The sequence below is a fragment of the Ascidia mentula genome, chromosome 4, assembly GCF_947561715.1.
Source record: "Ascidia mentula chromosome 4, kaAscMent1.1, whole genome shotgun sequence".
Classification (NCBI taxonomy): Eukaryota; Metazoa; Chordata; class Ascidiacea; order Phlebobranchia; family Ascidiidae; genus Ascidia; species Ascidia mentula.
The window spans coordinates 10,063,193-10,087,497 of NC_138569.1; the positions used below are offsets into that span (position 1 = coordinate 10,063,193).

General features: G+C 37.4%; 3 protein-coding genes across 5 annotated transcripts; 1 reads left to right on the forward strand and 2 right to left on the reverse strand.

Moving 5' to 3' along the window:
- Positions 1-7,168: 7,168 nt before the first annotated feature.
- Positions 7,169-9,490, forward strand: LOC145899191 (endonuclease V-like). Its single transcript, XM_082987919.1, has 6 exons — positions 7,169-7,335; positions 7,637-7,793; positions 7,921-8,052; positions 8,619-8,777; positions 8,913-9,110; positions 9,173-9,490. Exons 1-6 carry the CDS (start codon positions 7,292-7,294, stop codon positions 9,218-9,220), a joined length of 738 nt encoding a protein of 245 aa, XP_082844045.1. The 5' UTR covers positions 7,169-7,291; the 3' UTR covers positions 9,221-9,490.
- A 784-nt stretch (positions 9,491-10,274) lies between these two features.
- LOC145898058 (atlastin-2-like) lies at positions 10,275-13,401 on the reverse strand. The gene is made up of 8 exons (XM_082986500.1): positions 13,272-13,401; positions 12,788-12,862; positions 12,560-12,693; positions 12,004-12,159; positions 11,879-11,941; positions 10,725-10,959; positions 10,476-10,660; positions 10,275-10,391 (listed from the first exon to the last, which is right to left on the reverse strand). Exons 1-8 carry the CDS (start codon positions 13,399-13,401, stop codon positions 10,275-10,277), a joined length of 1,095 nt encoding a protein of 364 aa, XP_082842626.1.
- Positions 13,402-14,979: 1,578 nt separating this feature from the next.
- Positions 14,980-23,970, reverse strand: LOC145897540 (uncharacterized). 3 transcript variants are annotated; one of them, XM_082985871.1, is made up of 21 exons: positions 23,756-23,970; positions 22,795-22,869; positions 22,614-22,691; positions 22,274-22,518; positions 22,077-22,208; positions 21,576-21,731; positions 21,453-21,515; positions 20,881-21,115; positions 20,625-20,809; positions 20,460-20,531; positions 20,162-20,356; positions 19,893-19,964; positions 19,635-19,829; positions 19,464-19,535; positions 18,980-19,171; positions 18,838-18,909; positions 18,399-18,593; positions 18,170-18,241; positions 17,808-17,999; positions 17,590-17,661; positions 14,980-15,755 (listed from the first exon to the last, which is right to left on the reverse strand). In XM_082985871.1, the coding sequence occupies exons 1-21, from the start codon at positions 23,886-23,888 to the stop codon at positions 15,414-15,416; spliced, it is 3,045 nt and encodes a 1,014-aa protein (XP_082841997.1). In that variant the 5' UTR covers positions 23,889-23,970; the 3' UTR covers positions 14,980-15,413. The 3 variants fall into 3 exon arrangements, with proteins under 3 accessions (XP_082841997.1, XP_082841998.1, XP_082841996.1); XM_082985872.1 differs by lacking the exon at positions 14,980-15,755 and adding an exon at positions 15,840-16,468; XM_082985870.1 differs by lacking the exon at positions 14,980-15,755 and adding an exon at positions 16,326-17,163.
- Between the last annotated feature and the right edge of the window lie 335 nt (positions 23,971-24,305).

A 24,305-nucleotide genomic window follows, 5' to 3' on the forward strand; every position in this document is an offset into this window, starting at 1 on the left:
TGGGCTTGTCAAATTCACTTTCCAGAAGTTTAGAGTTTTCTAAAAACTCCATTCCTTGTGTGTACAATGCATCAATAAGGCGCCTGGAAACTCGAACCTCGCCCACTGGGATATGACAACTGTCAGTCGTTGCGATTGTTCGGTGTTCAAATGCTTCACAAAATCCTTGCCCTTGTGAACTGATGATCGCAGAAATCATCCCAAATGTTTCCGCCCCAAAAAACTCGGGTATAATAAACATGGCGGGTTGTCGGGTTGGATTTCCCGTCTGAAAGTAAATCACCATCGAGACTGGCAGCAGTAAACGTTTATTCCAGGGCCTCGGAAGCTGCAACATGTTTCGGCCCATTTTCTGGGACACAGCATGTTCTGCGAAATACAAAATGATTGTAATGTGTTTGTGGTTTGAATTTATTTGTACGCAAATGTGACGCGAAACACTTGAATTCCCTAATCAGGTTTGTAAATTACTTAGCGGTATTGTCATTAATTTATATCGGAATATTGTACTTTGGCTGCTTACCGGGAGTGTTGTAAACAGAAAGAAAAGTTTCTGATACAAATTGAATGCCGATATTTTCTTCACGTTGTGCACATTCCCGAGTTTCCTTTACCAATAAAATGTGTTTGTTTTTCTGAAAAAGACCACATCAAAATGATCATTATTGCTGAAAAAAAAATTAAGTAAACAGTATAATGTAAAACTGTTCTGGTGTAGATCAAAATTTTAGTGCAATAAGTTTAACAGAATAGAAAAGTTGTTGGTTGTAACCAAAAACATCTCAAAATGCACTTAACATTTACGTTTCGGGAAATATTTTATCAATTTTCTGGAAAAAAATGGGACGCGATTGTTTCTTTACCGTGGAGCTTCTACATCCTGCGGACGAAGTATCCGAAGTTTGTTGAACTTCGTTGGCCTTGTAACTTTTATCGTTGGAAGCTGTATTGATATTCACCGGGTGTGGGTAGCTGGTAATTGTAATCGGAGAATGGCCCAGTCGTAACTTGTGTTTACAATTAACGAGGTTTGTCGTCGTCATATTATCAGTTGTCTGTGTATGTTGATGAAAACTGGGTTTGTCGCGAAGACTTAACAGAATCCCCACGTTTTCAATAAATTCTGCAACTTGCGTGCAAACTTGATCTATCAAGTACGTGGGCACCAGAACCTCATCATCTGAGGGATTCAGACCACTAGATTCAGCTGAATGACAATCAGGTTTCAGAACTCCACTTAATGTCAATGGTTTTGAAAATTCTTCTTGCGATCTTATGATCAGCGATATTATCCCGAAGGTTTGCTCGCCAAAAAACTCCTTGGAAATAAAAATGACCGGTTGTTGGGGTGGACGTCCTGTCTGATAAAACACAACCAAAGAAACAGGCAGCAATGAACGTTGGTTCCAAAGCAGTCGAAACAGAAACTTGTTTTTCTTCTTTTGTTGATTCCCAACTTGCCCTGACAAACATATAATGGTTGCAAGCATCGTGATTTTTATTTTGCTTACTTTAACAACCTTCTCTATAATGTAACCTTATTTTACTTACCAAAATTGTTAAAGTCAGAAGGCAGGGTGTCATTTGCCAAAGCACCGAAATTATTTTCAAATCCTTCCTGTTTTTGAACGTGAGTTTCCTTTACATGTGCATAAATGGGTTTAATTTGAAACAAGTTACAAGATAAAACAAAAAATATATATTTATAATTTTAATCCTCTCTGTTTCTTATAATTTTTTTAGAGTTTGTTGCGAAAAAGATTTTAACACCTCACAATCTTTGTGCAAATAATATTTTCACTCAAACATTTCGATAAATACTTTACCTTATTTTTGGACGAGGCAAGACAAGATAATTCTTTTGGTCGTGGCCAGAACCATACTGCTGTTGATGGGTAAGAAAGCTGCAGAACTATCTTCTCTTTTCGATATCCTGGCCAACATTTGTCCGCTTTACTATAGCCTCGTTCCCAATCACTGCCTCCATCATCATGTAACATTTTTGGCAGTGTATTGAAACTAGAGGTATTGAAGTGCTTAACTTCAGAAATGACATTGACAATATTCTCTTTGACTGTAGGTTGGTTTGACTTGCTTGCTTCTGCAAGTGGCACTGCTTTGAGATTAGTTTTAGAAACATTCTGTGCAGAAGGCGACTTTCTGTATGATAAACCCTTAGTATCAACAGAAACAGATCGTGGCGATTTAAGTTGAACACGTGGGCCACTTGAAGTAACATCGTCTTCATGCAGATTGATTTCAGTTCTGTCAGCGATTGCAATGTCGAGTGGATCTATCAACATTTCGATTAAGGAGTTGCCAAGTTGGTGTTTTTGCTCAGCAATAGACTCTTGTGCAGTAACTTGGTTTGTTGTGCTTGCTTCGACCTGTAACACTTTTGTGAAGTTGTTTGGAAAACCCTTTTGTTCAGTATCTTGCTCACATGAAGTACAAACCTCATCGTCAACAGAAACACTCGATAGTTTCGCACTAACATCTTGGAATTCTTGTAACGCGTCACCCATCAAGGTCTGCGTACAAATGTTGTGAAACTGCACATTGTTGTCTATCGTTGTCACACCATCATCTGTCTGTGTAGATTGGTGCTCACAGGGTTTATCGCAATCAATCAGTAAAACCTGGGCGTGGCCAATAAGCTCTGTAACTTCTTTGCACACTTTTCCAACCAAGTACCTGGGAACAAGAACCTCCTCTAGCCAACTATTTCGATTCGGTTCAACAGAAAATTCGTCGGTAAATCCATGCTGTTGCTTCCTAATGATCGAAGATAATATCCCAAACATTTGGTCGCCGAAATATTCTGGTCTAATAAATATAGTCGGCTGTCGGGTTGGTCGTCCCGTTTGATAGAAAACAACCAATGAAACTGGCAACAATAATGGTTGGTCCCAATTCAGTGGGATATGGACTGAGCATAACGGATGAGTCACAACTCCTCCTTCATGTTTGTTCTCAGCGAAATCATCAGCTGCCGTTATGTGGTTTGATTCAGTACGGAATTTACAGTGTAGGAGACATTTCTTGTGGTGAACAGAACCAGTCATCAACGGTTGGTGCGCAATTAAGACCTGTAAATTGTCACACGTCTGTGTGCTATTGGTGCGTGAATGTAGTTGAACTTCGTTTGTCTGCGTGGATCGATGCACGCAGAGTTTGTCGCGATTCCTCAGCAGAATTTGGACATTTTTCATGAGGTCTGCACCTTCTACGCACACTTTTTCAATCAAGTACCTGGGGACGGGAATCTCATCCAGCAGTCTCTGGCCATCGGGTTCAAGTTCATCAAAATCAGCTTTTGGAACTTTAAATATTAATCGATGTGGGAATCGTTGTTTCCACCTAATTATCGGAGATATTATCCGAAACATTTGCTCGCCGAAAAACTCGGGTGTGAGGAACATGGCCGGGTGTCGGGGTGGGCGCCCAGTCTGCCAGAATATAACCAACGACATCGGCAACAATATAGGTTGGTTCCAAACCGATTGGATCTGGAACATGTTTATTAATGGTGGATACACAACTTGTCCTGAAAAAACGTATGACGGTTGTAAGTATTTTGTTATTTTTTGGTTCATGATAACAGCTATATATATACCATTCCTGCATTGAACATTACTCGTAAACCAGCTATCTTGACATAGAAAATCTGCCACTGTAGGGATTTTTATGTCAGCCGCATTCTTCCAGTGAAAACCTTGCAAGGAAATTACTATTAGGGCTTTTTCACAAATAATTTATTACATAACCTTGTATTTTAGATGCTCACCGAAGGTATTATAGATGGATATAAGTGTGTCGGTTTCCAGTGGTGCGCTGATATTTTCTTCAGGTTTCATATGCCGTTGAACGGGATTTTCCTTCGCAAAATAAGTTTGCTAAATCATAGTCAAAGCAAAACCCAACAAAACGTAATGAACATTTGCACATCAATTCAAACATGACATTTTGCGTAGATCCTATTATTTAATTTCAAATATTCCTAAAATACTCACCATATTTCTGGATGGAACGGAAGAAGGAAATTCCTTTCTGTCCAAAGAAAAACATCCTTCTGTTGATGAGTCAAAAAGCGTTTTTTCTGCATTGCGAGATTCCAGGCATTTATTCTCGCTTTGATTATCGCCTGTTGCAGGATGTTCCTTGTCTTCATGTAAATTGCTTTCAATTCTATCGGCGATTTCTATGGCGGGGCTCGGATTAAGCTCTGAGATTTTTTGGGCCTCATCCGATTTCATGCCTGCCTGGGTAGGTTGATGTACACAGGGTTTGTTGTGATTATTCAGTAAAACTAGCGAACGCCCCACGAGCTCAGTAACTTTGCTCAATTTCTCAATCACCAACAGCGAGTCTGACAGCAAGGGTTGGAATTTCGATATTTGAGTCATTGAAAGTGGGTTTTTGTTCATTTGTCCTGAAGAAGAGTTTAAAGTTTATGCACGTTTATTTGTCTCCGAGATTTGTCTCTCACCAAATGAATTCAACTTGCATTCCATATCCAGTATTGTCATATCTGTTGAATTTACAACATCATGGTCGGTTTGACAATCTTCACAGTGCGCTTTTAGCGATTTCCATCCGTTTGTGGATTGACAACTTTTGTGACTAGCGGGAGTGTTGGAAGGAAAATCAAGGTTTTGACGTGGCAGGATGGAAGTTTCCTTTAAAATTAAAAGTGGATATTGCATAAGTTGACATATCGAATGAGCCTAGCAAACACAAAGATAAGTAAAGCTTAAATGTGGCAAAAGTTGGCAGTATTTGTACATACATATTCATTTTTACTTTACCATGTTTGTGACTGAAACGGAGTGAGGTAAATCCTTGCTGTTCACCGAAAAACATCCTTCTGTTGACAAGTCAAAGGTCTCGTGGGATTTCTCTGCATTGCGAGATCCCACGCAATTTTCCTTGCTTTGATTATCGCCTGCTGCATGTTCTTCCTTCTCTTCATGCAAGTTGTTATCAATTCTATCGGCGATTTCAATGGCGGGGCCCGGATTAGACTCTGTTTGTGTAGATTGGTGTACACAGTGTTGGTTGCGATTATTCAGTAAAATCTGCACACGCCCCAGGAGTTCTGTGACTTCACAAAATTTCTCCATCACCGCCAACGAGTCTAACAGCAAGGGTTGGAACTTCGAAGTTTGTAAATACGGAAATGGATTGTTGTGAATTTCCTGGGACATTGCTTGTCCTAAAAAAAGAGTCAAAAGTTTATACACTTTTTTTTGTCTCCGATTGCTGCCATATTCTCTCACCAAATATGGTTGATGAATTCCACATGCATTCCATATCTCGTATTGGAATATCTGATGAATTTACTGGAGCTGCATTTTCAAGTTGAGTTGCCAACGAGAATTTCCAGATATTTCTGTAAAGGCAATTATTCTACTAGCCGTTTAACATCATATGCGAATGTACAGTTTAAAACTATTCAAGATCAACACTCATCTAAAATGAATGTAATTGTTGGTGCAAGAAAGCACTCTAGGTTTTTGTTGTTTTAAAATTTAAAGATTTGCTATGGTTTTGCACAGGTCGCTTAACTTATAAGGTTATACTAAGAAACACAGAAGTATCACCATGTCTTTGCATAGCAAGGAAGGATCGCCCCACTGCGCGGGCCGTTTCTATTTGGCGATCTCATCTCTCGTACTTTGATCATAGAGTTCACAGGGTTTGCAAATGAAGGGACTGCGCAGTGGGGCGATCATGTCTTGTTATGCGAATGCATGAAGATCCCCTATATATGTGAAGGTCGCCTGGCAAGTTGTGCGTTTGCGCACCGGTGTACCTTGGCCACAATATACCTAACGCGTAAAACCACTGAGCACCTGTGGCTCAGTTGGTAGAGTGTTGGGCCTGGTTAGCCCATGGTCGTGAGTTCAAACCTCACCGAGAGCTTGATTTTACAGATCTCGCTCCAAATTGTCGGGAAAAATCCAGCTTGGCTGGTATGCCTTAACTGCGAAGTCTGTGAACCTTATACTAGAAAAGTAATCATTTTTCGTACCGGTGCTTATTTATGGGTGCTATAGGTTCTGTACATCTTTGCCCGTGGGAAAAACACGCAACGAAATATGTAAGTTGGCTGTAGCAAGGTTTGTCAAACGTATAACGGGCTCAGTTGTGCGTGAAATGATCACCAATTTATGAATTCTTTGTGTGAAATTGTAAATATGAGAACATAAAATGGCTCTTGTATGCAACCATGGCAAGGGTTGGATAATAAACTGAAGGTGTGCTTATCAAAAGTTCAACACAGATATGTAATACGTGAATTGACCCATACTTCGCAATAAAGACGATTGCGTCTTCTACATGTATCCAAGTGACGCTGAAACTGAACTATCGGTATGGAAAAGTGAATAATTAAACCCTCACTACTAAGCTTATAATAGTTACCAGCTCACCTTTTCACAAAGAAGAAGATCTGTTTGCCCAAGATCAATATGATCATTCCCAACATCAAAATAACTAGATAGATAGCCAAATTACTTCTCATGCGGTCAAGAACGAGGTGAAGAGTCGCTCCAAAGCCGTGTTCGTCGGGTTGGACAAAAACGCCAGTGTACTGAGCGACACACTGCCACAAGTTGGAAAATTGACGGCAGTCAAGGACTTTTTCTTCAGGTTTTGTGAAGCCGAACACTTCCTTGAGGTATTTGATACCTTCAAATGGAACAAGGTTCCCAATTGCAGAAACTAACTTCTTATAAGCGAACATCATTTTTATTTCATGATAAATTATTACCACTATCTTGCTAACATGTAGCCAACATATATGTGGCTGCTGCCAAGAGATATTTTCGGCCAATGTGACGTCATAGAGTTCATTTCATGACACAACTTCTACGTGTGTACTGTGTAGTTCAGTACGATTTTGCCACCATGCTTTGTTTACCGTATTCAATTTGTTTACGCACTGAAATAAGTATATTTGTTAGCAATAGAAGTTTTTGTCGAAAGTCGCGTGATCCCGTTAGCGCACTTTTGTAAAATATTTTTGGTGTTTTTTTTTCAGGCTGACTGGTGTGGGATTTATTTTTCAATTATAAAAACCTAAACCAGTTAGCTACATCTTATGCGAGCAAAACACGCACTTTCCAAATGGCCTTGTATCATTGGGGAAGCCCCATCCCAAAGTTCCAAAAACCAAAAGCACCTATGTTTGTGAATAGTCTAGAATAAATAGATACGAAAACGGCACTTAAAAATAGAAATTCAAAGATTTTATTCATCTGCTACTAGTTTGGTAGCCATAACTGAAATGACGAAAGTATTGTCAGAAACCATGCTTCTAGATTGGGCCAAGTAAGTGTGTTTATCTTTTGTATGCTTAATTAATTACCAAGCATTCTTAGTTGAATGCTAATACAATGGTGCACCAAATATGATTTTGTGCAAAAATTGTCAGAAATTATGTTTCCTGTATGTGAACATTTTGATAATAATGTAATGTACACATTATCCGTGCATTCATTCGAAAGAAATCATCCTTACAAATTACAAACTTTCCAATCCACCCTGCAGACAATGAAGAGTATCCATAATGAAAAGCAAGAACTTGTTTTCATTGGGCTAAAACAGAACATAAAGACTTCCATATTTACAGGGAGCAGAACAATCTTCGCCAACAACTTAGCAATACTGATGATGAATTATTATGTAACATTACTCGCGTGGGTGGACTTGACATATCAGTACCAAAGAATGGGGATTCAAACATTGCATGTGTTACACTCGTTGTACTTGATTTTGCGTCACTTAAGGTGAAATTAAGCGACACTTTTATGAATCATAGTTTATAGATAAATTCATATTGATGAACTTTTGTGATGTTTGGAAGTACATCTTTTGTGTTTGAGCTTAATTAACATTTAAAAAATCAAATAACAGGTTTTGTATGAAGACAGTCAACTAGAAGAGTTAACTATCCCATACAAACCTGGGTTTCTTGGTTTCCGAGAAGTGCCACTGTTCAAAAAAAGAGTGGAACAACTTAAAATGAAACCCAGTATTATGCCACAGGTAATAATTCTTCAAGGGAAAATATGTTTGTGTTTTGCAGTCTAGCTGGATCAACCGCTTTTTCCTGACATATTTTCAAAATCAAGCTTACAGGGAGGTTTGAACTTGCAAATGTGTGCCATCCAGGCCCATCACTCTACTGATTGAGCAATAGAAGCTCAGCGATTTCACTGGGCATATTGTGGTCGAGATACACTGTGTGCAACGCACAACTTATCAGGCAAACCTTCACATGTACGTAGGGGATCTCTACCACGATAATCAAACAATGTAGTAACGTTTCATGCAATTGCATGATTGACAGGGTCGCCCCACTGCACAGGTTCTTACTTGGCGATCATGGCCATTGTATTAAGATCATTAGGTTACCAGGATTCGCAGTAGCTCTGTTGGTAGAGCAATGGGCCTGGTTAGCCCAGGGTGTTGAGTTTAAATCTACCGGGAGCTTTTTTCAGATTTGTCAGGAAAAAGTGGCTGATCAAGCTAGGCTGCAATGCATGGGTGTTGCTGGGACTGGGCTGTCATTTATTTTAAATTTGGGCACTTTTCGCTTTTGTTTTCTGAAGGTATTCCTTGTTGATGGAAATGGTCAGTTTCATGTTAGACGTTGTGGTTCTGCTTCTCATCTTGGTGTTGAATGTGACATTCCAACGATTGGAGTTGCAAAAAATTTGCAGTGCCTTCATGACGAGGGAGTGAATCGTGATGAAGAACACAAAAGTAAGGTGTGATCTGTTTGTTGCTGCAGTAAACTTTTACTTTATAAGCTACATCATGCTGTAAATGATAACATCGTAACATGTGGCCACTTTACTAATGATTCAGAGAAATTTTTCATTACAGTTGTGGTACTTTTTTAGATTGAAGGACTGCTTGATAAAGGTCACCAATTTCCTATAACCACCAATGGTGGTGAAACAATTGCTGTGGCTTTGAGAACATCCATAAATGGTAAAAACCCAGTGTATGTTTCAGCAGGCAACAAATGCTCACTTGAAACTGCAGTTAAAATTGTGCTCATGTGCTCTATGTTTCGAATACCTGAACCTATCCGACAGGTACAATGATTTTGATATGAGTCAAAACTGATTATTTTATTTTCTTGTTGTATTTTTTGCAGGCAGACATGAGGTCACGGGAGATACTTCGAAAAAACTCTTATGAATGAAAAAAGTGAAAAAAGGTTTAAGCTTTTTTACTACCAAGCTTTTCTTTTACAATAACAACCTTTTCAAACTGTATCTTTGTGGGTTGTTTTCTTTGGCAATTCTCTGACCTTTTTTGTGAGTTTTTCAGATTTTCGATATGCTTTATAAGTTTTTTTGGAATATGTTTTGTTTTATTGGTCTTTAAAAGTTCACTACTCTGTTCTGTGTACCAGTTTGTTTCAATGTAAACATGTCTTTTACTCACTACCAGGTAAGGAGAATGTTAACATCTAAATCATTGTTATGTGCAATATGGATAGACTGAAGTTGTGCCTTGTTTTTGTTTTGAAAAACGTTTTTAAACTTTGCAACATGTCAGGTATTCATATGAACTGTTATTTGATCGAAACGTTATTTTTATTTTTTACAATATTTTTCAATGTATTTTTGCTTATCTGATAAAGTTGTTGCAATGTGATGCAAGAATTTTTTTTCTGAAAGTGTAGTTTCTCCCATTCCAACTAGGTTACATTTTTAGAGAAAAAAAACTCGAGCGGGCACAAATACTTTTATGTCAGAGTACAATTAACAATTGTACTTCAGCCTTGAAAGAAAAGGCTGAAGTACAATTCAGCCAGAAAAGTTAAGTTCAGATTTTATGTTATACGGCAGCGAGCAACAAATTCGTTTATTGGGTCTTCTAATAGTCCGCTAGGTGGGCTGGGTGCGCTAGGTACCTTTTAATACTGCACGTGCTCTAGATCCAACCTACTAATACTACAGGTCTGAAGGGTACCTTCCAAAACTGTAGGTCCCACTTTATAATGCTATAACTGGTACACTTAACGCGCGTGCTCTGTTTTGAGTACTCCAGTATTATAAGAATTGACATGGCGGACCTGCAGTATTGGAAGGTACCGGTATATGGGGGCATAGAGCCGCTGTGGTGACTATAGAAGGTCAACATATTTTTGTGTGCAAATATATGAAGACATGCGAAGTCATTCAAATTTTGATACAATCTGAAAACTGACACGCGACGTTTAAAAGTTTTCTGATCCTTATACTCGGTGATCACAGGCAACCTTTAGTTATACAAAATGTAACCAGCCATGCTACCTTGTTCATTTCGTCCTTATATGTAGCTTTGCTCTCCTGTAGAGTTGTCATGATGGCGACTTTTGCCGTTGCCTTTGCAATAACAATTACGGTGGTATTGAATTTAACATTAAAATACAGTTATTATTCAGCTATGTAAATGTTTTAGGAACTAACCTGCATAATGGTGCCAACTTCAGGCATATCTCCACTGGCAAACACTTCAAAATATGCAAGAGTGTAATCAACAAGTTCTCTTCCGGTGACAACTTTGTTGTTGATTCGTTTCAACACAATTTGATCGGGAGAGAAGAGTGTACGCACCAAAATGTCGACAGATACTAAAAACTTTTCTCCGATGTCTTGAAGCGTATAATGAGTGATATATTAATGTTCATAATTTTTGCATAAAAATCGCACGCATACCCTTTAGACGAAGAAAGTTTTTTTGTTCTTCACTTCTAACAGCAACTTTCTCGCCAGGATAAGGCATCAGACAACACGAAACTCGTTCAAAAGATTTAAGCAGGTGTTTTCTAACTGACTCGGTGTCTTGGTGTTTAAGTTGTGTGTGCAGTACTTCTTTCAATACTTTTTCACCTCCATTGAAGTCATATGTGTAAGAAGGATCAGCCCAATCCCGAATAAGGAACATCAAATCCTTAAACGTAGATCAATTTATTTTCGAAAAGGGCACCGTAAGAGTTTGTTGGTTGCCGAAGAGAGCTCAATGTTTATAGATACTTGATGATTGTTTCTATGTCTATACAAATCACATTGTATAGGATTTCTCTAATTGGAAAAGCTTCTGCGCGTTTTAAATTGAATTGGACTTTTGTCAATGAAGGTACAATGCAACCAATCCGGATTGTTGTACAGGGACATAGACTAATTCGAATACAATGCCATAGTGAAATCGATTGGTCGTTGGATGCCACTTAACTCGGCCATCAACAGCAAATTAATTGCATAACTAATGTAGATTCCTAAACCAAAATTGATTATTTCTTTTCGTTATTGTTGTGATTTCTATTTTTGACGCAACATTCATAACAAAGGCTGCGCAGTAGCTCTGCGCGTGCAGACCGCGTGGGTGGTTAGGTTTGCTTGTACTTGTGTTGCCAGTTTTTTTTTGTCATGTGCTTTAACCTGATTCTATTTCAATAAGGATCATATTTGAACAAGGCGTGGGTAGTGTTTACGTCTGATAGCTGTGTTTATCTCTGAAAACTGTGTGACATTTTGAAGTTTTGCCGGCATCTGATAGATCGGTCGCAAACGGTTTGGTGAGAGTACTAGAATGTTTGCAAACCGTATGTACAATTGTGTTTCTTTTTGTTTATAGAAACCGTTCCTGTTCCGTTGGTGTTGTGTTGGTCATTTTCGTTGTATTGAATACAAGTGTCTGATGTGTTCTGCGGGCTTCGCCACTACCTAGGAGAACTGGGACGCGTTTTTAACACATTTGGGTTAAAGGCCAAAACTGCTGTGTAGCGTGTAACGACTCCGATCCGTTGAAAAAGCACGTTACAGCTAATATTTTGGAAAATGGTAATAGTTGAATATCAAGATGTACCAACCTGAAACGGCTTTTCGTCACGTTTTTGCATTCTTTTGGCTGCTTTTCCATATTCAGTGAAAAGCTGCAAAATAAATGACATGTTGCGTCATCGATGGAAGAAATGAAAATAAACTAGGAACTGACCTGGAGATGCTGCAGTTTGTCTTCTTGCAACTGTTTAGACACGTTGTAAATTTGGACAGAGCTTATTAAAGTACTGAGTCCAAATATAACAGAGCAGTCTTTTACGTTACACGTTGGATCAAATGACCCTTGTGTGTCCATTAAAAACAGTGCCACCTTTAAATTATTAACAAACGGTAAATATTGAAAAAATAATAGAAAATAACAGTAATTTTTGTTGCAAAATATTTTACAATCGTATATTAAGAATCTAGTTACTTTTCCTTGTGGCGTTTTAATAAAAAACGGTTCGTCCCAAATCCATATTCCTTGAGTATGTTTATTTGCTCCTCCCCGCCAAACGAATCCTTTGTTGAGTTCGTCCTGTTTCGCATCTATCCATTTATCAGTCTGTGATTAAGTGGAGTTGTGTAAGGTTTTATATGATCTGTGATACAATACGTACCTTTCCTTTATTGCTCGCCCACAGAAATCGTAAGAAAAAATTTAACACGAAAGATTTTCCTTGTCGAAAAGCCCCGGCAACGGAATAAATTGCAACAGGTGTATTGACTACATCTCGATGTTCGAAGATTGTTTGGATTTCACGTTGTTTAATGCAATACCCTCTCCCCCCAATTTGTGGTGAAACAATTTGTACAGCTTTGTGGCGCTTGGGTTGTTGTGAACCGCCATCGAATCTATGCGAACCTTAATAAATGATTTAAAACGGACCAATTTAAAAGCAAGGCTCACAAACTTATTTGAAAGTACAAACCCAGCTTTCATTTAAACTGTGTGCTACCTGTAATATATCCGGTGTCAACATTTTTGAGGATGTCAATAATCAAACCCAAATTTGAGTTGCTAATGGCGATACCTGGTGTAGAAGAAAATGTTACAAACTATTCTGTTTCAAGGCTTAAGTAGCCGAGACAAAATAGTTTATATTGCCTTCATAACACTTCCTGGGGCATAATTAAGTCCTTTTATTTATGTGATATAATACTTTTAATTATGTGTTAATGTGATTAAATTTTTACGTTGTACAAACAATAGTCAAAATGCTGTTTTTGAATGTTTGCTTAACAAATAAACAAAGAGATAAAAGGCTCTACTTTTTCATTCAGTGCTGCTGGTGTAGCCTACTCGGTATAATGTGTGGACACAAATAAAAAAACACTGGTCAAGTATCGTTAAACAAAACCCGCAAATGATATTTGTGATGCTCACATACACAGTTTTAAGAAATTATTTGTCAACATCACTGATACAGTAAGTCACCATACCAACACTCTCGGCAGCACGTCTTATATTCGGTTCTTTGAAGCCCATGTCCTTTAATGTGGTCAACGCTTTATGGCTTTCGCTGTAGGAATTGTCACTATCTTCGTCGGTGTCCCAGGTGTTGTTAGCCATCATTGACTTTCGGTAGCAGGAAAACTTATTATAAATTTAAGTGGATCCGTAAACAACGTAACGCTTGTTTCATAACCCTACTTTAAATCAAAGGCCGAGCTGCGAGCAATTTACAGTTTATCAAGTGTCCTTCTCTGTGCTGCAATGTAGTGCTACTTTGCAGACAACTGCGTCTGCCACTAAAATACTATGTCACAAACCAAAAAATGCTATTTATAATGTGATCGTTCTATTTTTTGAGAAATGAAAACCTTATTCCTGAGTCACAGACAATAAAACTTTCCTGTGACGCTGTAAGTTTACTCACAACGTTATCGCGTGAAATATATATTGATGTTGGTGCAATATTGTGCCCGACACCAAGAAAATAGCCAACAGAGGGGACACTTTGTTTGCTTTAAAGTTAAGTGGTATGTTTGACATCAAACAACCAATTAGTTTCGTTATGTTATTGTGTATGAATTGGACTATGTCCCTGTACGACATACCTCATTGGTCGCATTGTACCTTGTTACATACGTCACAGAAACCAGTGCTTGAATTGCGTAATGTTTTGCGTGCAGCTTTGCACATGCACTGCGTAATCCCATAATGTGACCCAAATGATTTAGCCATCGAATATTCTCGAGTAAAGTGATTCATTCAACACCCTGTTTGCCACATAAAATGTTCTCCTATGCTCAGGTCACATCACACCTATGTTCTTGTATTATATTACTTCGACTGGCTCATGATATCACGTGACATTATTGACCAATCAGCTCTCAGTATGGGGAGCTTTAAAAAGCCCAGGTTGGACCGGTAAATTCATTCTATTTGATTCTATTTGATTCCATTCGATTCTACTTGTTCTATCGTATAACTGTTACACTGCTATTATTACTGAGACTCTACAAGCTATTCGCCGGCTTGGGATTTATTCCCACAGCCTAATAATAAACTGTTTAATCGGGGTGAGGTGAGGTTCAAACCTTCATCGAAATGATTTCATACTTTATTTCTCATATGACTTATTTAACGTTAAATAACGCTCAGAGGTTACTCAAACATGAAAAATTTTTTTTTGCTAAAAGAAATATATGATTGTAATGAGATGAAAACAACATATACACTTGGGTCTTGTCGTTTTTGCAACGTTCATTAAATCAGCTGCACAATATAATGAAATATCTGTGATTATACAACTGTTTCATTCAATTACCATGCATTGCTGTTGAGATGCTTAATCTTGTGAGGAATTATTATAGATATATATAATCGATTTTCCTATTACACCATTGTTTCTTTCGATTAAGTTATCACATCTCATCTCAGTTAGTCACACCAAACGAAACATTGCGATGACCAAGCTCACTGTTTTGTTGAATTAAACCACTTTATTAGCACTGAAATCTGGATTTAAATGTAGGCCTGTGTGTTTCATATTGTATTAACTTTGTTTTGTAATAAATATCCGTCCATGTCCGTCCTCATATTTGACGATCTGTGAAAAGACATGACCCACGTAATTGGCGACATCATAAGTTTTATTTGCGAACACAAACTGCATAAGTAATGGTGAATAGCATAAAATATGGCACATTGAAACTTTCAGGAGCAAGTTTGCTACAATGACGGCATAGATAACAAAAAGGCAGGACTTTGACAAAGCAACACAACACAATTATAGTTTCAAGGCTACAGTAATCATAAACAAGTACATTTCTATTGTGAAACTAAAGCAGAAACCACAGATATCAGTGCAAATTTGCAGGTACAGAAATAAACATTGAGAAAACAGGCAGTGAATGAAAACAATATGCACTGTAACAACATTTTTATTTTTGACTTAAGTGCAGCAAACCATTGCATGTTTGGTAATAATATTTTCTGTCTAAAATCTATTTTTCACGTGATATAGGCTACGTCAAATTATTGCCTGATAAGGTTACGCTTGCTTATTCTAAATGAAAATTGTGTAAGTATAAATTTTTCGGATGAGTCATCTCAATCGAAAAGCGATTTAAAACTTGTCATTCACTTAATTTTGTTTGTAGGCCACGAAACATCCCGGCCAGAAGTCCAATTCCCGCCCCTATAAAACCCCCCGAAAAAAATCCAGCCGCAGCACCAAGCGCAGCATTTACCACTACACCACCTATACGACGTACCCATATCAACCTATTTTTACCGTTGTTTTTTTGTATGTTTTTGTAGAGATTGTCCAGTTCCTGCATGCAAATTTCTTGAAATTCTCTCCAAAACGGATATTCATTTGCATCTGCTTGCTGAGCAAAATTATTCTTGAGTTGTGTCTTCAACTGCTCGTGCGCCTTGTCAAGGTCATTGGGGTCAATGTACTTGGAATCACACAACTGCCAAATGTAAATGTGACGCAATAAATTCAGGTTACCCTTTTAGATGTAATTCGAGGTTATGTAAACAATTCCTGTCCTGGGAATCCTGTTTTCTAATACTGACACCAATTTATAACACAAAGGGTTTTGTCATGCTGCTATGCGGGTTTATTTACAAATGCTACGAATAATATAGTAATAATACACAGTACATTCCTAAACACAATAATCAACGTAATGTTTTCAAAATTATTAAGTTTGGTGATAAAAAAGAGAAAATGCTATAGCGAAGTGTCAGTTTTGTTCACATGAGTCAAAGTACGCCAGATTTCGAATATACACATTTAAGGGACAAGTTAGTAAAAGTTCTGATTCAACTATATGCAAATCCAATATAATCAAACCTAGTTGTAGGATTGTCAATGATTTTACATTTTTGCAGAAGCACGAAGCGTGGAATGCAATAGGAAAAGGGTTTAAAGATTCAGTTAAAAAAGACTTCGCACAATCTTCCACCCTTGTTTAACATAATCCCAAACTCCTTTCTTTGCCTCGTTGTTTTTCTTTATTGTTTTAAACATTTCTTCCATTTCCCTTTCATATGTTTGTGTTCGTTGGAATGAAATATCTTCACCAAACGACCGAAAACGGATGTTTTGTAGTAATTCCGATTTACATTGCTCGTGCGCACGATCCAGATCTTCTGGGTTTACATAACCACGGTCGCACAACTAAAGCAATATTTGGTAAACAATATAAGTGTCATAGGTAGCAAAGTAGTTAAAGGACAACAGTATTTTTGTCCTAAGGACGCAAATAACATACACCTATTCAATGTAGACAAAGCTTTCCATGTAACATGTAAAAAAAATAAGCAAATAAGAAGGCTTGCAAACGTTATTTCTACAGGGTGTTCGCTTATATTCTTTCATTCTTTAGGGGTTGTTTTGGTGTAAGGTGGTGGAGGGCTTGGGGGAGGGGAAGGATTTGGACGAGGATCAACAGAACTTGAAGGTTGCATGCTAAGAAATGGAAATTTTTTGTCCCGAAAAGTTTCACAATCTTGCTTGAGTGAAGAACCTTCTTTGTCGTCATGAAAGCTGGTAAGTAATCTAGAAAGTCCTGAAATTCCGGCCATAATCCAACGCCTTGGGTGGCTTAGGTTGGTAAAAAATGCTGTTGCACCATAGAGAAGAGCCTCGCCTATTTTAGGCAGAACTTGTTTGTACCAAAGATTTTTATTCTTTTCGTTCAAGAGGGAAATGGATTGAAATCTTTCATTTGCGTATTGCCGAAATTGGTCTGACATTCGATCGGCAACTTCTGGGGCAGGAATGTTTTCCCTAATCTTGCTCTGAATATCCCGACACAAGGAATCATTTTCTTTTTCCAGCGCCACTGGGTCAACGTACTGCCCATCACATAACTAAAGAAAACCACAAATCGACATTCACCGCACAGCGCTTGCAAATATCACTTGTTTGTTTAAGCAACAGGAGTGAGTAGCATTTAAGAAAAAGGGTTTCGGAAGTAATGATCCTCATGTTAGATAAAATCGACATTGCAAAGGTTATGGGCAACATGCCAAATCTTGCTATACTTGTGTTTGTGTATTATTGAACTATAGTTCATAGGCTCCGATTTAGGTAATAAATTCAACCTGCAGTATTGCATTTCCCTAAATAATGCACATGAGTCGAACAAACAAAATCACAGTTAAAAAAACGCTACTATGTTGTTATTCACTAATTTAGAGCATAAAAAGTTGTGCATAGGAATCCGAAATCATATTAAAAAAATACCTAGTGAAACAAACTTAACATTTGGACAAACAAAAACAAATCGGTCTCACGTTGGTCATGTGCTTCATGTAGCCCTCTTTAATTTCCTGCAGAACTTTTTCCGCTGTTTGTTGCATTTGCATCTGTGGAATAGCAAAACGCTTTGGTTTAGTAGGATTGCAAAAATTTTGAAGTAAATCTTATTGTAGACTGTAAATACCTCGAGGGGGACACGTATTTGTACTTCTAGAAACAATAATTATTCGTTTGATTTTTCATTGCTGCCAACCTTAAGCTCTTCATTCTTTTCGCAGATCAACTTGTAATGATCAATGATATCACTTTTCAGCTTGTTCAGTACATTGTCACGATCTTGTTTCGGAATATTTGTGTCAGTTTTACTGAAGTCGTTTATTGCTTTTTCCTTTTCATTGCTATGCAACCTGTCTAGACGACTTTCATCCACGTATCTCACTGTTGCCTGCAACAATTTAAAGATTTTCGAACCGTTCGTCAACGAAAAAACAATAGCAATGTCATGAAAATTTCAAAATTAAGGAAAATGCTGTTAAAGAACTTTCCACATGAAAAGTGTATTTACCATTAATGTTAAATAATTTTTAAATTGGAATTACTATCATTTCAACTCACTTGGTCAACTTCCTTAGTATAATTTGTGTATACTTCAATTTTTCTTTGATGTAACATATTCAAACAATCTATCTGCAAAACGAATCACATCACGAAACCACAACAAAATACAACCAGACATAACCAGATATAACCAGTCACATTATCAACCGAGACTTCACTAATTAATTTTTAGTCATAATATATGTCTGTCTGCATGGATGACAATTCCAACAAAAAACAAACTAACTTTACGATTTGCGTTTTTCCTTTTTATCTTTTCGTACTCATTTTCCATAAATTCATCAAATTGAGATAGGCACTTTTGCACGAAGCCAATTTCTTTGTGATGTTCAAGCGATGAAATGACAACCATGGCACTTTGTTTGCTGTCAGCATGTGCTTCTCTCAGATTTTTGTCATCCACAAAGCCATGACCACACACCTGAAGAATTGTAAAGTACTGTTTCTATCCACTTCAAGCAAAACAATAAAGCCTTAGAACAACATAATGCATAACTACGCCACAGCTACATCGTCAAGTTGTAAAGTCTCCGTCATTAAAAAAAACTGTTTTCGCAGGATTATGAAGTTGAGTAAAAAGGAAAACATTAAACGGAGCACAAAGGTAAATATCCTACACCTATGAGTAGCGACACCACATAACTATTCCACTGATAATTACCTACCTCTTCCATAGCGGACTTATACATACTTTTCGCTTCTTTCATGGCTTCTAGAGTTTGTGTCTGTGCAAATTTCTGAAATTTCGACGAAGTTATGAACACTCTACCAAACACAAAATTCTTAGATATATCGAAGAAAGATTACTTCGTTCATGTCGTTGGCTCTTTTGTAATTTGTTTTCTCTATTTCAATTCTCGAATCCAGGAGATCTCGTTCTTCTTTGCTTTGCCGTGATGAGTTATCACATTTGGAGTCAAAGTTGTTCAAAGCATCAGTCTTGGCAATTTCATGGACTTCATCAAACTGGTCTTTCCTCATCACCACATCGTTGCATTTCTTGGAGAATCAATACTTTTTTACTTAAGTTTTTACTGTGCTGTTAACTTTGTTTCCAATGAAAGATGATACGAAAAAAAGTTTTATTACCGCAACAGAGTAACAGCAATGAAGATCATTTCAATATTTATCACCAAGAGAAGAGAAATAGACAGTTTGGTTTGGTTTAGTATTACGCGTACAGCATATGTATATCGCAAATTCAACACATGTCATTTGTTTAAAACAGAAGTATCAAAACCTCGGGATGCAAACTTCAAGAAATTTAGTTAAACAGTGTAATATCACTCACCACATCCATTAATTGAATATATTTTCGAATTGCAACAAGGGATTCTTTTTCCAGATGACGCCTCAAGTCTTCCTGTGCATAATACAAAACATCGCATTACAAAATAATTTCCACAAAAAACAACATATATATTTACACACAACAAAGCACTTAGTATATTGTATACCCGACCTTTTTGTGATTATTGGTTTCCTGGAACCTCCTCAGGGCTTGGGCGATCAAGTCATGCAGTTTTACACGATATTTTTCCACAATTTCTAGTGGAAGATCGTTTGTTTTTTCTTTGTATAGTTGTAAAGCTTCTTGGCGGCAAGTTTGAGAAATCTCCTTCAATGTTTGTTCGTCCATGTGTTGACCACCACTGCACTAAAAAGCGATTCACAATTGGCCATTTTGTATCCAGAAACATAAATATAATCTGTAACTTACGTCATCAAGAGCCTTCACATAAATTTCCTCAGCTTCCGATGCAGCTTCTCGAGCTGTAAATTTACTTCGTTCCTAAAATGATAATTGTTTTCATTACATTTCTGCAAACGTGTATTTCCAAGGTTAATATCTGTTAACTTTCGTTTAAGTCAATAATCAGTGTGATATTAAAATAGAATCAATCAATCATCATTTGATAGGCATTAGAAAATGTTACCTCGTAATAATGAAACATAAATATTCATACTTTGTTACAACTAATTTCAAACCTTTTGAGTTTTATTGATTTGTTCAAATACAGCAAACTCCTGTTCAATGAGCTCTTTCAAATTACTTCGATATTGCTGAATAAACTTTTCGTCCCCAAATTTGGGTTTTTGGTCGAATATTTCTAACGCTTTTGTCAGGCAAGCGTTGTGAGTTTTCCTCAAGTCTCCTTCACTGATGAACTTGTCCTTGCATCTCTAAAAGAAACACATAAATTTATGATGTACAGTAACATAAATCCAATAAATATCAGAACAACGTTAACAGTTTGGTTAGAAAAATAATACCACATAGATCTACCTTGTTCATTTCATCCTTATATGCAGCTTTGCACTCCTGGAGAGTTGTCAAGATGGCAGCTTTGGCCGTTGCCTTTGCAACACCACAAACGTTACTTTACTTATCAAAGAAATATGAATGTGTAGGGATATCTTTTTGACCTTATGCAAGGTTTTGAGAACTAACCTGCAAAATGGTGCCAACTTCAGGCATATCTCCACTGGCAAACACTTTAAAATATGCAAGGGTATAATCAACAAGTTCTCTACCAGTGACAATTTTGTTGTTGATTTTTTTCAACACAATTTGTTTGGGAGAGAAGAGTGTATGCACCAAAATGTCAACTGCTCCCAAAAACTCTTCTTCGATATCTAAAGATTGCAGTAAATGTACTCAAAATTAATCAATGATTGAATTGTTTGCATAACGAGCATACGCGTACCCTTTAAGTGAAGAAAGTTTTTTTGTTCTTCACTTCTAACTGCAACTTCCTTGCCAGGATAAGGCATCAGACAACACGAAACTCGTTCAAAAGATTGAAGAAGATTTTTTCGAACAGATTCTGTATCTTTGTGTTCGAGTTGTGTGTGCAGTACATCTTTCAATACTTTTTCACCGCCATTGAAGTCATATGTGTAAGAAGGATCAGGCCAATCTCGAATAAGGAACATCAAATCCTTAAATGCATTTCAATGTAGGCTACTTTGAAATTAGAACAAAAACAGCATGTACCTACACGGAAATTCGTTTTGGTCAGAGTGGTCCTACTTTATAAGGCAAATTCAATATGTTATAAGTTGTTTAAAGTGTCGATAAACGACTATATAGACGAGTAATTCCAATTCATTGGTGCCTGCGGACCTTTTATTGCCTTGTGGTCCGGTGAAAACACAATGTCAGCATGGTTGTGCAATTTTATAATGTTCGAATAAAAGGTTACTTGGTGGCAAAAAAATCGGAAACTAATGGCTTTCAAATGGTATAAACTTGTTGAATGTAACAAGGTGTACCAACCTGAAATGGCTTTTCACTACGATTTGGATTTCTTTTGGCTGCTTTTCCATATTCAGTAAAAAGCTGCAAAACAAATGCTTGCTGCTTCACCGATGAAAATATCAAAATAAACTAGGAACTGACCTGGAGATGCTGCAGTTTGTCTTCTTGCAACTGTTTAGACACGTTGTAAATTTGGACAGAGCTTATTAAAGTACTGAGTCCAAATATAACAGAGCAGTCATTTACGTTAGACGTTGGGTCAAATGACCCTTGTGTGTCCATTAGAAACAGTGCCACCTTTAAAAAAATATTAACAAAAGTATTGAAACAGTTGTGCTTTAAAAAACATTTAGTGATACATATATTCACACACACATCGCTTGAAACAGAATCACCCGCTACTATGTAGATAAATATGTTATAGGCCTATGTAGTGTGTGTGCATTATTCTATTACTAAAGAGGCATTGATCGCTGGGAAATCATCTGTACATGTGGTTTTGGTCCCCATACTCGAAATTAGAAGTCATCTGTTACATATACATGCTACAGACGGACGAACATGTACGATAAAGCTAGACATCCAGAAATATTTTGTTTAATGCTTCATGCGACTAATTAGACACAGTCTAGATTTTTTTACTTTTCCATCCGGCGTTTCAATGAAAAACGGTTCGTCCCAAATCCATATTCCCTGAGTATGTTTATTTGCTCCTCCCCGCCAAACGAATCCTTTGTTGAGTTCATCCTGTTTCGCATCCAGCCATTTATCAGTCTATGATTAAATGGTAAAAGTTGTATGAGTTCTACTAACAACAAAAAAAACAAAACAATACGTACCGCTTTTTTTTTGTTGGCCCACAGAAATCGTAAGAAAAAGTTTAAAATAAAAGATTTTCCTTGTCGAAAAGCTCCGGCAACGGAATAAATTGCAACAGGTGTATTGACTACATCTCGATGTTCGAAGATGTTTTGGATTTCATGTTGGTTAATGCAATACCCTCTCCCCCCAATTTGTGGTGAAACAATTTGTACAGCTTTGTGGCGCATGGGTTGTTGTGAACCGCCATCGAATCTTGGCAAACCTAAACATATGATCCAAAAATGACCAATTGAAAAACGAGCAACAAATTTTCTGGAAAGATAGGGCAACAGAAAAAATATACAAATACAAATTTACCAAACACATCTTGCGACTCAACATTGCGATGTGGAAACAAATTTGCATGGTGACATATACTGCTGGTTGCTGGGAGCCCTGTAATATTAATGTACGTTGTGTTTACTTCCTCAGGCTTACGGGAAACTTACAGGTAGTTTCTCACTCTAACTCAATTCATTGTATTGTCTTTAAAATCTACCTGGAATGTATCCGATGTCACTATTACTCAGCACTTCAATGAGTAAATTCAAAGTTGAGTTGTTGATATCAGCACCTGGTATAAAATCTAATATTAAAAACGGAAATATTAAATATTAACGATACTGCAACCATATTACTATATTGCCTTTACAACGCATCATTGCTGTACACGCAGCAGCATATTCAATTGTTGTAAAGAAGCAACAAAGCATGGCAGTAAATAAGACTATCAATAAGGGACAATCGCAGTTTTGGACTATATAATATTTCATTTAAGGAGCAAAGTTTGTTTGCTCGTACATGATGTGTTATGACATCCCACAACAAACATTAGTGTCAACAACTATTATGCAAATCATCAGTCGTTCGTCACACATAGTATTGTTTGCTACATTTCACTTACTTGCAGACATCTTTAATATCGCTAAAGTCATACAACAATACAATATAAAACAAACATTCATAAAAACTCACAAACTGACAATCAGGTTTTTACGTTTTTTGTCAAGCGTTAACATTTGGTCTGACGCCACAATGTTATCTTATTTTTGGTGCCTGGTACTTACATTCTTCGACAGTTTCTGTTTTGCCTAAATGCAATTTTTTTCCCGCAAAAGGATTTAGGGCTGCGCTACACGAGTTTTGGTGAATAACTCCTATCTAAACCGATGCATTTTCAGCCAATCTTTACCCGCGACATTGTAACGTCAGACCCAAGATAAAAAACAAACAAAGGGATGAAAAGCGGTTGCTCTACTGTTTGATTCGGAGGTATGCCAGGCTTGGTGCGTGGGCAAAAATAGTTTGTGACGTACTTTTATTAAAAAAAAGTTGTTATCAAATGACAATGCCTTTTGTATTTTGGAGTAATTTATGCGAATGCGCAAGGACGCATTTTTTCAACAGGAGCAAAGAGTTATCTTAATCAATAGCATATCGCTAAACGTTAACTTTCATACCAAGGTTTTTAGCAACTTGTCTTATATTCGGTTCTTTAAATCCCATCTCCTGTAATGTGGTCAAAGTTTCATTACGGTCGCTGTTGGAATTGTCACTATCTTCGTCGGTGTCCCAGGGATTGTTGGCCATCATTGACTTTCAGCAGCAGAATAAGCACAGTTTCTTGATATATCTTTTTTTAAGACAAAACTAAAACAAACGCTGTTGCCATGCCATGCCTAGTAACAACGTAAAACACAGGTTTAAGTGAAATCAGTATGGGTCCAAAATATATGTAACAGTTGTGTAATGCCCAGCACCAAAACGTCTGCTACCTATGCTGTGTCTGGCAACTAGTTCCTCTTTTTGGAGAACATAACAAACCGCTTGACTGAGTATGTTTCCCCCCCGCATATTAGACCATAAAGTCCCCAACAAACCCGGAAACGTATTTGCTACGTCGACAATTACTCAAAACTAAACCCACACCATTTTTTGGTCTCCCTGGTAAACCGCGGCTTCCTTTCTAAATGCGCTTGACAAGAGAAACACATCGCACACGAGTGTTTT

Coding starts and splice junctions, on each gene's coding strand:
- LOC145899191 (XM_082987919.1), top strand. CDS start 7,292: ATGACGAAAGTATTGTCAGAAACCATGCTTCTAGATTGGGCCAA. Junction 8,053..8,618: donor AACCCAGTATTATGCCACAG/GTAATAATTCTT, acceptor TGTTTTCTGAAG/GTATTCCTTGTTGATGGAAA. Junction 8,778..8,912: donor ATGAAGAACACAAAAGTAAG/GTGTGATCTGTT, acceptor GTACTTTTTTAG/ATTGAAGGACTGCTTGATAA.
- LOC145898058 (XM_082986500.1), bottom strand. CDS start 13,401: ATGGCTAACAACACCTGGGACACCGACGAAGATAGTGACAATTCCTAC. Junction 12,863..13,271: donor ACGTGCTGCCGAGAGTGTTG/GTATGGTGACTT, acceptor CTTCTACACCAG/GTATCGCCATTAGCAACTCA. Junction 12,160..12,559: donor CAATCTTCGAACATCGAGAT/GTAGTCAATACA, acceptor AATAATTTAAAG/GTGGCACTGTTTTTAATGGA.
- LOC145897540 (XM_082985870.1), bottom strand. CDS start 23,888: ATGATGGCCAACAATCCCTGGGACACCGACGAAGATAGTGACAATTCC. Junction 22,692..22,794: donor TGACATCGGATACATTCCAG/GTAGATTTTAAA, acceptor TTAATATTACAG/GGCTCCCAGCAACCAGCAGT. Junction 21,732..22,076: donor TTGAAACGCCGGATGGAAAA/GTAAAAAAATCT, acceptor ATTTTTTTAAAG/GTGGCACTGTTTCTAATGGA.